Source organism: Pleurodeles waltl, chromosome 2_2, assembly GCF_031143425.1.
Source record: "Pleurodeles waltl isolate 20211129_DDA chromosome 2_2, aPleWal1.hap1.20221129, whole genome shotgun sequence".
Classification (NCBI taxonomy): Eukaryota; Metazoa; Chordata; class Amphibia; order Caudata; family Salamandridae; genus Pleurodeles; species Pleurodeles waltl.
This window is the reverse complement of record NC_090439.1, coordinates 527,692,113-527,704,315: the sequence shown is the minus strand read 5'-3', so window position 1 is coordinate 527,704,315 and position 12,203 is coordinate 527,692,113. Positions and strand designations below refer to the sequence as shown.

The window sequence follows — 12,203 nt, the reverse complement described above, 5'->3', positions numbered from 1 at the left end:
TACATTAGTCTCACATATGCAAGGACAATCAGAGGCAGAATAAAGTTCAGTAAGGTTTTATTGCAATAACTGCATCTCAGGTAATACAGCATGTATTGCAATAACTAGGATGACGAAGCACAACAAAATTAAAATTGTGACAAGGAGGTTAAAACACAAGAATAATGCTACCATACTGCCCCTAAGAGTTGTAGAGATAGTTCCTACCTAAGCTGTGTTAGAGCACAGCATGTTAAGCTCTAATTCTGCCTTTCAGGTTCCCCTGGGAAGACATCATCTCTCATACCTGAGCAAGAGGCCTGTAGTCTACATAAGCAGCTGTAGCAAATCAATCAGCACTCAGTCATGGTCACGTGACTGGAGTCTCCCTCTAACATACATGGGTCAAAGTAGTATTTTTATAATAAAATATCTGATGTTCCAAGAAAGGATCCCCACATAAGATTATGTATGTTTCTGTGACTATTGACGACAACACGTACCACTTTTGCCGGCACCCTATCTTACTGCAGCCTTGGGAAAAGCACAGAGTGAAAGAAATGTCTTGTTGAAGAACGTAGTGCTGACCTAGGCGAAGAACAGCTCGATAGAGAAAATAAAACAAGACCGCAAATGTGGCTAATGTTAAAATAATATAACAAAGCTAAATAAAATATATCTAGGGTAAAGTGCACAGCGGCAGGCCTAGTTTGCTAAAATAACATGTATAAAACTATAGCTAAAATGGTTACACAACAGCAGCTTGCTACCACACCATGAATGCTCCACTCTGCACAACTCAACTCCACACCATTGCATTCTGCAGCACCCAACTTGGCGCCATTGCACTCTACACGCCTCTACTCTACCCTGTACCACTGTAATCTATGCCAATTCACTCTTTGCCACCGCACTCTACACCACACCAATTTACTCACGCACTGTACTGTATGTCACTCTGAAACACTACCCTCTATACCAGTGCACTTTACTTTGTAACACTCAACTCTGTGCCCCTGCACGCTATGACAATCCACTGTATGCCACTCTAATCTACTTAGCACTTTATCCCACTGCACTCTACACCACTTTACGCCATTACACTCTGCCATAATACGCAACTGCACTCTACCATGCACCACTCCACTCCGCAGCAGTTCACTCTACTCTGAAACAGTCTATTCTGTGCCATCTCACTCTACTCAGTCACTGCACTCTAAGCGACTGCACGCCACTCTGCATAACTGTACTTTATGAAGTGGCTCTCAACCTTTTGACTTCTTTAGACTCCCACCTTGTCATTATTGGAACCTGGGGACCCTCACTGAATCACTACTATTTGATTCCGGAGGCCCCCCATTGAGTCTTGACTGGGACTCTGGCCTGTACGTTGTTGATGATTTGAACCGCAAAACAACACACAAAAAATATAGAAAAATGCATTCAATCAAATACACACACAAATAACATCTTACTTAATTTGCAAACAATAAAAATTCTAATTTTAATAGGAAGGCTGGAGCTTTTCTAAATTAAAGCCACACATTGTCCATTCTGTATTCAATTTTGTGCACTTCCAATGCTCCCAAGAATCAATTTAAGGATTCCAATTACATTTTTAGCCTCCAGTTTAAAAACCCTTGACATTTACAGCACATTTTAAAATGTTCAATTGTAGTTTTAGCCACTTTATTTATATGCACTTTATGAATCTGTTATTTTTAATGATCTAAGCAGTCATGGGATCCATGAAAAGGCTTCATGGACCTCCAGGGGTCCTTGAACCACAGGTCGGGAACCACTGCTCAATGCCACTGTACTTTACTCTATGCGACTGTACTTCACTCGACATCACTGAAGTCGGACACTCTGCTCTGCAACACTACACTCTCTGCCACTGAACTCTACGCCACTCTACACTGCATTACTCTGGCACGCCAAACTAACCACTCCACTCTCACCACACTATACTCTACCCCGTTCCGTGCTACTCTACCCCGTTCTGTGCTACTCCAAACCAATGCACCCTGCCAGTCAATTCTACTCTGCACCACTGCTCTCTGCATCACGCAACTGTGCTCTGCACCGTTCTGCTGTGCGTCACTTTGCTGTGCACCACTGCACTCTGCACCACTGAACTCTACTGTGTGGCACTCTAATCTACGCTGCTGCGTTGTACACCACTGAACTAATTTCCATTACATTCAGTGCCACTGCACTCTTCACCGCTATACTCTGCAACACTCTATGCCATTTCACTCTGCCACTCCAGTGTATGCCCCACTATGCAACGTCATACTATGCCACTCCAATACACAACACACTCCACTTGCTGTTCCGTTCTGACACTTACGCCACTACCTTTAAGCTATGCTGAACAGCCAATAGCTCTTTCAATAAGTGAGACCTATTGGCCCATTTCAGTGCTTGTTTGTACTCATCTTGCTGTTCATTAAATGTTTATAACCTGCAGCTTTTTTTGTCTTGTAGATGCTGGATGAAAATAACCATCTTATACAATGTATAATGGATTATCAGAATAAAGGAAAGACCTCTGAATGTTCACAGTAAGTTAAATCAGAATCTACAATTTCTAGATTACTTCAATAATATTGGATGCAACAGACTTAAGAATGGACCAGGTTATGTCAGAAATCTTTCCTATTTAGAAGGTGTTAAAGAATTACTTATTCTGCTAAGAAAAAAAGCATTGGCCACGCCAATGGGTCTTTCCTTTTTATACATGTTGTACCACTTCTGTACAAAAGCGTTATTATATTACAATATAACATTCTGCCTAAACGATGCATGAGTTACAAAATCCAGAGTACGGTTCCTTGCACACACTTCTGTCCAAGACTTTCACAGCTGACTACCTTTTGCAGGGTATTGAACACAATTATACTAACTTTCCAGTTCCTTACCACATAATCACGGTCATAATGGCTTTCCAACTTGTGCCACACTGAAGCGGATGGTCGATTCTATGAACAAATCTATGGCCCTGCCTCATTTGGTTTTCCCATTCCAGCCTTCATTTTCTATCCGTTCCTCTCCACATGTGCATTATGTTTAGTTGACTGAGGGCTGTCTAATTAAAGGGGTTGGAGGACTATCTCCAGTTTAATGTCAGGAAGCCATCTAGCTTTGGCTAATTACTAGGGGAACTGCAATTTGTTGGCAGCATAAGCCTTACTCTTCTTTTGCCTCCTCCTTGGTCTTCGGGAGGCTGAGCATCCCCAGCATCACATTCATTGTCAAGAGAGAAAATCAAGGACTTTTTGTGGGCTGAGCGTATGATACTGATTTAACTATCTGTAAGGAAATGCCTCCTTGGCTTGGTTACCCGCTGACTTTTTGCAATTGCTGATGCTAAGTTATGATTTGAAAGTGTGCTGGGACCCTGCTAACCAGGCCCCAGCACCAGTGTTCTTTCCCTAAACTGTACCTTTGTCTCCACAATTGGCACAACCCTGGCACTCAGGTAAGTCCCTTGTAACTGGTATCCCTGGTACCAAGGGCCCTGATGCTAGGGAAGATCTCTAACGGCTGCAGCATGTCTTATGCCACCCTAGGGACCCTTCACTCAGCACATACACACTGCTTTACAGCTTGTGTGTGCTGGTGGGGAGAAAATGACTAAGTCGACATGGTACTCCCCTCAGAGTGCCATGCCAACCTCACACTGCCTGTAGCATAGGTAAGTCACCCCTCTAGCAGGCCTTACAGCCCTAATGCAGGGTGCACTATACCACAGGTGAGGGCATATGTGCATGAGCACTATACCCCTACAGTGTCTAAGCAAATCCTTAGACATTGTAAGTGCAGCGTAGCCATAAGAATATATAGTCTGGGAGTCTGTCAAGCACTAACTCCACAGCACCATAATGGCTACACTGAAAACTGGGAAGTTTGGTATCCAACGTCTCAGCACAATAAATGCACACTGATGCCAGTGTGCAATTTATTGTAAAATTCACCCAGAGGGCATCTTAGAGAAGCCCCCTGAAAACATACCAGACTTCCAGTGTAGGCTGACTAGTTTCTGCCAGCCTGCCACACACCAGATATGTTGCTGGCCACATGGGGAGAGTGCCTTTGTCACTCTGTGGCCAGGAACAAAGCCCGCAACACCTGGCGGTGAGCCTCAAATGCTCACTCTTTTTGTTACAGTGCCACAGGGCATCCAAGCTAGTGGAGATGCCCACCCCTCTGGCCACTGCCTCCACGTTTGGCTGGAGGAGATAATTAGAAAAACAAGGAGTCACCACCCACCAGTCAGGACAGCCCCTAAGGTGTCCTGAGCTGAGGTGACCCTTACTTTTAGAAATCCTCCACCTGAGTAGCCAGAGTTGACGCCCCATCCCCCACAGCGACCCCTGCAGAGGAAATCCAGAGGCTCCCCCTGACCGCGACTGCCTGTAACAAGGAACCCGACGCCTGGAACCAGCACTGCACCCGCAGCCCCCAGGACCTGAAGGAACCGAACTCCAGTGCAGGAGCGACCCTCTGCCTAGCCCAGGTGGTGGCTACCCTGAGGAGCCCCCCCCGTGTTTGCCTGCATCATTGAAGAGACCCCTGGGTCTCCCCATTGATTCCTATCTGAAACCCGACGCCTGTTTGCACTCTGTACCCGGCCATCCCTGTGCCGCTGAGGGTGTACTCCAGTGCCTGCTTGTGCTGACCCAACCTTGAACCCTGTAAGTGTTTTACTTACCTGTGAACTTAACATTTACTTACCTCCCCCAGGAACTGTTGATTTTTTGCATTGTGTCCACTTTTAAAATAGCTTATTGCCATTTTTGTCAAAACTGTACATCCTATTGTGATTATTCAAAGTTCCTAGAATACCTGAGTGAAATACCTTTCATTTGAAGTATTACTTGTAAATCTTGAACCTGTGGTCCTTAAAATGAACTAAGAAAATATATATTTCTATATAAAAACCTATTGGCCTGGAATTGTCTCTGAGTGTGTGTTCCTCATTTATTGCTTGTGTGTGTACAACAAATGCTTAACACTACTCCTTTGATAAGCTTATTGCTCGACCACACTACCACAAAATAGAGCATTAGAATTATCTCTTTTTGCCACTATCTTACCTCTAAGGGGAACCCTTGGACTCTGTGCACATTATTTCTTACTTTGAAATAGTATATACAGAGCCAACTTTCTACATTGGTGGATCAGCTGTGGGGTACAAGACTTTGCATTTGCTGGACTACTCAGCCAATACCTGATCACACAACTAAATTCCCAAAATTGTCATTAGAAACTGATTTTTTAAATTTGAGCTATTTTTCTAAATTTTTAAAAGTCCAGCTAGGGCCTTGTGTTAATCCCTGTCAGCATTTCTTTTAGAGTTTAAAAGTTTTGTAAAAGTTTGGATTAAGTTCTAGAGATACTTTTAGATTCTCAAAAAGTATCCCAACTTTTAGAGAAATAATATCTACTGCAGAAGAGATGGTGGTGGAGCTCAACCTCACCCCTTACCTGTATCTTAGGATGTCAGAGTTAAGAACTCTCTGCAAAATCAAAAAGATAAAAACTGGATCAAACCCTACCAAAGTACAGCTCCAGGAGCTCTTGGCAGAGTTTGCTAGAGACAACCCCTCTGAAGATAACCTTACAGAGGATGAAACTAGTGAAGTGGAGGACAATTTCCCCCCTCCACTCCTAGTTTGGGGAACCAGGGTTCCTCCAACCCTGACTCCACAAGTGATAGTCAGAGGTGCTGCTTCTCCCACAGGGGAGTCCAACAACTCTGAAAGCATTGAGGGCAGCCTCAATGAAGATGACCTCCTGTTAGCCAGGATGGCCAAAAGATTGGCTTTGGAGAAACAGCTCCTAGCCATAGAAAGAGAAAGACAAGAGATGGGCTTAGCTCCCATCAATGGTGGCAGCAACTTAAATAGGGTCAGATATACTACTGACATGCTAAAAATCCCCAAAGGGATTGTAACAAAATATGAAGATGGTGATGAAACCACCAAATGGTGCACAGCTTTTGTGAGGGCTTGTGCAACCAGAAAAGTAAATAGATCTCACTGGGGAGCTCTCCTTTGGGAAATGTTCACTGGAAAGTGTAGGGATATACTCCTCACACTCTCTGGAAAAGATGCAGAATCCTATGACCTCATGAAGGCTACCCTGATTGAGGGCTTTGGATTCTCAACTGAGGAGTACAGGATTAGGTTCAGGGGGGCTCAAAAATCCTCGAGCCAGACCTGGGATGATTTTGTTGACTTATCAGTCAAAACACTGGATGGTTGGATTAATGGCAGTGGTGTAAATGATTATGATGGGCTGTATAATCTGTTTATGAAAGAACACCTTTTAAGCAATTGTTTCAATGATAAACTGCATCAGTATCTGGTAGACCTAGGTCCAATTTCTCCCCAAGAATTGGGAAAGAAGGCAGACCATTGGGTCAAGACTAGGGTGACCAAGACTTCCACAGGGGGTGACCAAAAGAAAGGGGTCACAAAGACTCCCCAGGGGAAGAGTGTTGAGACATCCAAAAACAAAAATAGTAAAGAGTCTTCTAGAGGGCCCCAAAAACCTGCTCAGGAGGGAGGGTCCTAAGCCTCTTCACACTCCTCATTTGGGTACAAAGGTAAAAACTTTGATACCAAAAAAGGCCTGGTGTCGTAGCTGTAATCAGCAGGGACACCAAACTGGAGACAAGGCCTGTCCCAAGAAAGGTTCCACTTCTACTACTACTACTCCAGTTAGCACTGGAATAGCCAGTCTCCAGGTGGCATCAACCGTGTGCCCAGAGAAAATCAGGGTCCCCACTGAAGCTACATTAGTCTCTTGAGGGTGGGGTGGACTTAGCCACACTAGCTGCCTGGCCCCCTAATATGCAAAAATACAGGCAGCAACTCTTTATTAATGGGACTAGTGTAGAAGCCCTGAGGGATACAGGTGCCAGTGTCACAATGGTGACAGACAAACTGGTTTCCCCAGGACAGTACCTGACTGGACAAACGTATCCAGTCACCAACCCCGACAATCAGACTAAAGTACATCCCATGGCTATGGTAACTTAAGAATGGGGAGGGGTCGCTGGCCTGAAACAGGTGGTAGTCTCCTCTGCTATCCCAGTAGACTGTTTGCTTGGAAATGACCTGGAGTCCTCAGCATGGGCTGAGGTAGAACTTAAAAGCCATGCTGGGTATTCCTGAACTGGTGTGTGTCAAGACACGGACACAGTGCAAGGCTCAGGGTGAAAAAGAGGTGTTGGAGTCTGGAATAATGGCCCAACCCTCCAAAAGAAAAGGAAAGAAGACTGGGGAACCAGCTTCAACACAGCAAAAGAAAAAGAACCTCTCTTCACAGGAAGAAGTTCTACCCTCTGAGGGAACTGAGCCTAGGGAGTTGGAACCTTATCAGGTTTAACTATTAGGCCCAGGGGGACACACAAGGGAACAGCTGTATAAGGGGCAAGAAACCTGTCCCTCTCTTGAAGGCCTTAGGCAGCAAGCTGCTGAGGAAACAAAAACAAAAGTCAGTGGAACACACAGGTTCTATTGGGAAGATGGACTCCTTAACACTGAGGCAAGAGATCCCAAACCTGGTGCTCACCCCCTTTGTTACAGCACCACAGGGCATTCCAGCTAGTGGAGTTGCCCGCCCCCTCCGGCCACGGCCCCACTTTTGGCGGCAAGGCCGGAGGAGATAATGAGAAAAACAAGGAGGAGTCACTGACCAGTCAGGGCAGCCCCTAAGGCAACCTGAGCTGAAGTGACTCTGACTTTTAGGAATCCTCCATCTTGCAGATGGAGGATCCCCCCCAATAGGGATAGGAATGTGACCCCCTCCCCTTGGGAGGAGGCACAAAGAGGGTGTAGCCACCCTCAGGGCTAGTAGCCATTGGCTACTGCCCTCCCTGACCTAAACACACCCCTAAATTCTGTATTTAGGGGCTCCCCAGAACCTAGGAACTCAGATTCCTGCAACCTAAGAAGAAGAGGACTACTAAGCTGAAAAACCCTGCAGAGAAGACTGAGACACCAACTGCTTTGGCCGCAGCTCTACTGGCCTGTCTCCCTCCCTTCTAAAGACACTGCTCCAGCGATGCTTTTCCCAGGGACCAGCGACCTCTGAATCCTCAGAGGACTGCCCTGCTCTAGAAGGACCAAGAACTCCCGAGGACAGCGGCTCTGTTCACCCAAGACTGCAACTTTGTTTCCAAAGGAGCAACTTTAAAACAACTGCGTTTCCGCTGGAAGCGTGAGACTTGCTACTCTGCACCCAACGCCCCGGCTCGACTTGTGGAGAACAAACACTTCAGGGAGGACTCCCCGGCGACTAAGAGACCGTGAGTAGCCAGAGTTGCCCCCCCCCCCTGAGCCCCCACAGCGACGCCTGCAGAGGGAATCCCGAGGCTCCCCCTGACCGCGACTGCCTGACTCCCAGTTCCCGACGCCTGGAAAAGACTCTGCACCCGCAGCCCCCAGGACCTGAAAGATCGGAACTCCAGTGCAGGAGTGACCCCCAGGAGGCCCTCTCCCTTGCCCAGGTGGTGGCTACCCCGAGGAGCCCCCCCCCCCCTTGCCTGCCTGCATCGCTGAAGAGACCCCTTGGTCTCCCATTGATTTCTATTACAAACCTGACGTGTGTTTGCACACTGCAACCGGCCAGTCACGCTGGAGGTCCACGGGAACCGGTGTTAGGGGAAAATGCAGGACTTAGACCAGTTAACTCGCAGCCCTGATATTTCGGCGAAGGAATCCAGTATGGCCATTACCCCCGGCATAGAGACAACATGATCTTGTAAGTAAATCAAGGCGTCATCTGCGTATAGAGATATAATGTGATGCATGTGGAGTTCTGGAATGCCCCATGTATGCTCAATTTGGTGGCCAGAGGCTTTAGCTGTAGTAAACAACAGTGGAGAGAGCAGGCAGCCCTGTCTAGTGCCCCTATGTATGGGGAATGTGCCTGATCAGATTTGCCCTGTCCAAACTCAAGCCGACGGGTTAGAATATAATGTAGTGATCCAGGTTATATATCCAGTCTCAATAATGTTTTAATGAGGAAGTCCCAGTTTAGAGTATCGAACACCTTCTGGATATTTAAAGATATGGCCACTCCACAGTGGTACGTCCCAGTATTACTGTGCAGAAGGTAAAGTAGTATCCTAATATTCAAAAAGGTGTTTCGTCCTGGGATAAATCCAGACTGATCCTCATGGTGGAATGAATAGGAGGAGTCTGCTCGCCAGTACTTTCCCTAGGATCTTGCAGTCTGTGTTTAACAGAGAGCGGGCGGTATGATCTGACGTCTAAAGGATCCCTGCCGACCTATGGAAGCACTGCTATGAGGGCCACGCGTAGAGATCCTGGTATCTGCCCTCTTTCGTGCGCTTCATTGAAGATGGTGAACATGGGCTGCAAGAGGGTTCACCTGTATCGCGTAATATTTGGTTGGTAACCTGTCCGTGCTAGGAGCCTTATTGCTTGCCATTTGGGATATTGCAGCACATATCTCCTCTGCACAAATGGGACCATCCAGCGCAGCAGACTGCTCCGGCTAAAACGGCTAGATAGGAAGGGGTAGCTAGGAAAGTGGATGCACGCTCAAGTTGGGGGGACGGGGGCAGCCGCGTACAACATTTGGTAGTATGAATAGAAAGCCTCATTGATAGCCACCTGAGTGTTAACTATTACGCCTGATTCTAGCCTAATTGCTCCAATGGGCGAGCACTGCAGGGTGTCCCGGACCAACCAAGCCAGTAAGCGGCCCGATCTGTCGCCCTCCGTGTACCTTCTCGTCATGTAGTGTCTGTATTACTATTTGCCCAGTCTGGTGTCGGTCTTTTTATGGTTGAGCCGCAAGGAGCGAAGCTCCTCTGGGCGCAGCTCACCCTTGGCCACAGCGACCTCCGCTATAAGCATTTTGGATCCTAATGTGGCCAACTCCTAGAGCAATACCCGATGGACACCCACAGAGGCAGCCATGCAATGGATGTGCACCACTACTTTATGAGCATCCCATTCATTTGCTCGGTGTGATGTTGTATTATTATTTTGCAAAAAGTAGCCCCCCCGCCCGCCCCCAAAGCAGCGTCTCGGAGCAGACCAGTGGTCGTTGTATCCAAGAAACATCCTTGGTTAATATTGGGTGCATGTAGCCCTACCAGGGACAATGGTGCCCCATTGAGAGAGCCCTCGGTTACAACATACCGACCATTGGGATCCACTTGTGTGCGGTCAGCTTCATAGGGCACTCCAGGCGCAATCCATATCGCCACACCGCAGGTGAATGATGAGGAAATGGTACCAAAGATTTGACCCTTCCAGCTAGAGCGCAGCCTCCCAAGAGAGGTCTGCGATAAATGTGTTTCCTGAAGCATGGCTATATGCACTAGGTGGCGCTTCAAATATGTGTGAATACGATGTCTCTTGTGTGGTGTGGCCATGCCCCTTACATTCCATGTGATCACATTAAAGTGTGGCTTATGAGCATGTCTGTGTAGCCATTTCTGTACAAGAATCCGATTCTGCACTAGAGCCTCAGGAGCCCATCCCGTACTTATACTAGTGGGGCCCGCCTGTGCTCCCCCTGGTAGTATATTACTGCGCTTGAGTCTGTTATCACTCCCGGCTCCCATCTCTCTAATATTGAGTAGTGGCAATAATAAAACAATCAAAAGAAAAACAAAATTTGGGTCTAACAAAAGACCAAAACCATGCTTCACGAACAACACAAAGCCAAAAAAAACAGAGCCTGAGATCAGGCATGGGGAACAACTGGTCCATACGGAATAAGGCTCGGGGTGAGAGCCAAGTGAGAGGACCTGATTGCCCGGCCATCCGGATGTTGAACTGGATCCCACAACCTCACCAGACCGTAGGGGAACCAGGAGTCCTACGTAAAGTCTTGACATTGCTCCCCTTAGGGCCCATGTGGCATAGTGTTTTACTCTCCAGGGATTGAGCAATGGGATCAAAGGAAGCGTGGGCCCCTCCGTCAAAGGGAGTCTGTCTCCGATATCATCTGCCGACTGGGGAGTGAGCAGGGACCCGTGAGGAGAGTCTTCCGAGTCCGTGCGTTCTCCCTACTCAGGGTCAGAGTCCTACGACTCCCGCAGAGTACAGATAGGCCGCAAACTGCATAGCCTCGAGCAGTGCACAGGATTGTTCCTCAACCGCCTGAGCTGGTGTGGGCTTGGACTTCATTCCTGTGCAACGGTTACGCTTCCCCTTTGGAGTCGACCACTGTCCTTCCGGGCCCGTAGACTGGGCCAAGCCCTTGGCATGGAGCCAGGTCCAGGCGTCCTCCGGCGACAAGAAGATGTGAGTTTTGTAGCCATCTTGTACACGCAGCTTTGCAGGAAACAGGGCATACTTGAGGTTGTGTTCCCGGAGGCTTTGCTTCACCAGATAATAGGAACTATGTTTCTTATGTACTTCAGCAGTGAAGTCTAGATATGCAGTGATGATTGCATCCTCGAATTTCTGCCGTCCATACGAAAGAGCTGGAGCACCAGATCCCCCGTCGTGGTAGTTGAGCCTGTGTGCCCGATCCGCCAAGATGAATTTCTGTACTTTCTCGCAGGACCGTGTCGGCAAGCCATTGCTCTCACAACAATTTTGCATTGTTGTTGTGTCACGACCACCCTTCAGCATTCTCTGCTCTACGTTGCAACGTTGTCACTTCCGTAGTCAGTTTAATGTGCTCCTGTAGATCCTTCATTGTGGGGCACATCTCAGCCGCGCCTCTCTGTTTCAGCAACTCTCTCAGAAAGTGTGTGATGATCCGCACATAATAAATTAATATCCAATGTCACTGCATCAGTCTTCGCTTCAAGGGAGGTTTTAGTGTCTAACATAGCTTGTAGTACCTTTTCAAATTGGGAGGTATGAGTGTGGAGTGGGGCGTCCATCTATTGCAGGTCACGTCCAAAACTGCAGGCAGAGTATCCGGCGTGGCCTCTGTCGCCGCTGTCATCTTGGAAGTTTGTGGTTTGCCCATTCAGGCTCCTATTGTTGGGGCACTCCCAAGAGGGCGCCCCTTAAGTGGCACGCCAGCTGGTGCGTCAGCTGGTGCGCCGTAAGAAGTGTCTGCAGGGCAAGTGGTGGTAACCAACCCCAAAGGGGGCTGCACCTAGACAGGAGGGCCTGACTCTCCGCTGGAGGGGACAACCCCACAGGGCTCAGGTGAGGAAGCCGTTGCCGCAGGTCTCCCAGTGTAGTCTACAGGTCTCCAAGGGTAGT

The 12,203-nt window shown here is 47.7% G+C and overlaps 1 protein-coding gene across 3 annotated transcripts in view; it reads left to right on the top strand.

The window, feature by feature from the left end:
* Positions 1-12,203, top strand: part of SS18 (SS18 subunit of BAF chromatin remodeling complex) — a 246,059-nt gene that overhangs the window by 15,603 nt on the left and 218,253 nt on the right. For all 3 annotated transcript variants that reach the window (XM_069220049.1, XM_069220050.1, XM_069220051.1), the window contains exon 2: positions 2,470-2,546. In XM_069220049.1, the coding sequence (XP_069076150.1) occupies positions 2,470-2,546 (77 nt within the window). The remainder of the gene's footprint in view (positions 1-2,469; positions 2,547-12,203) is intronic.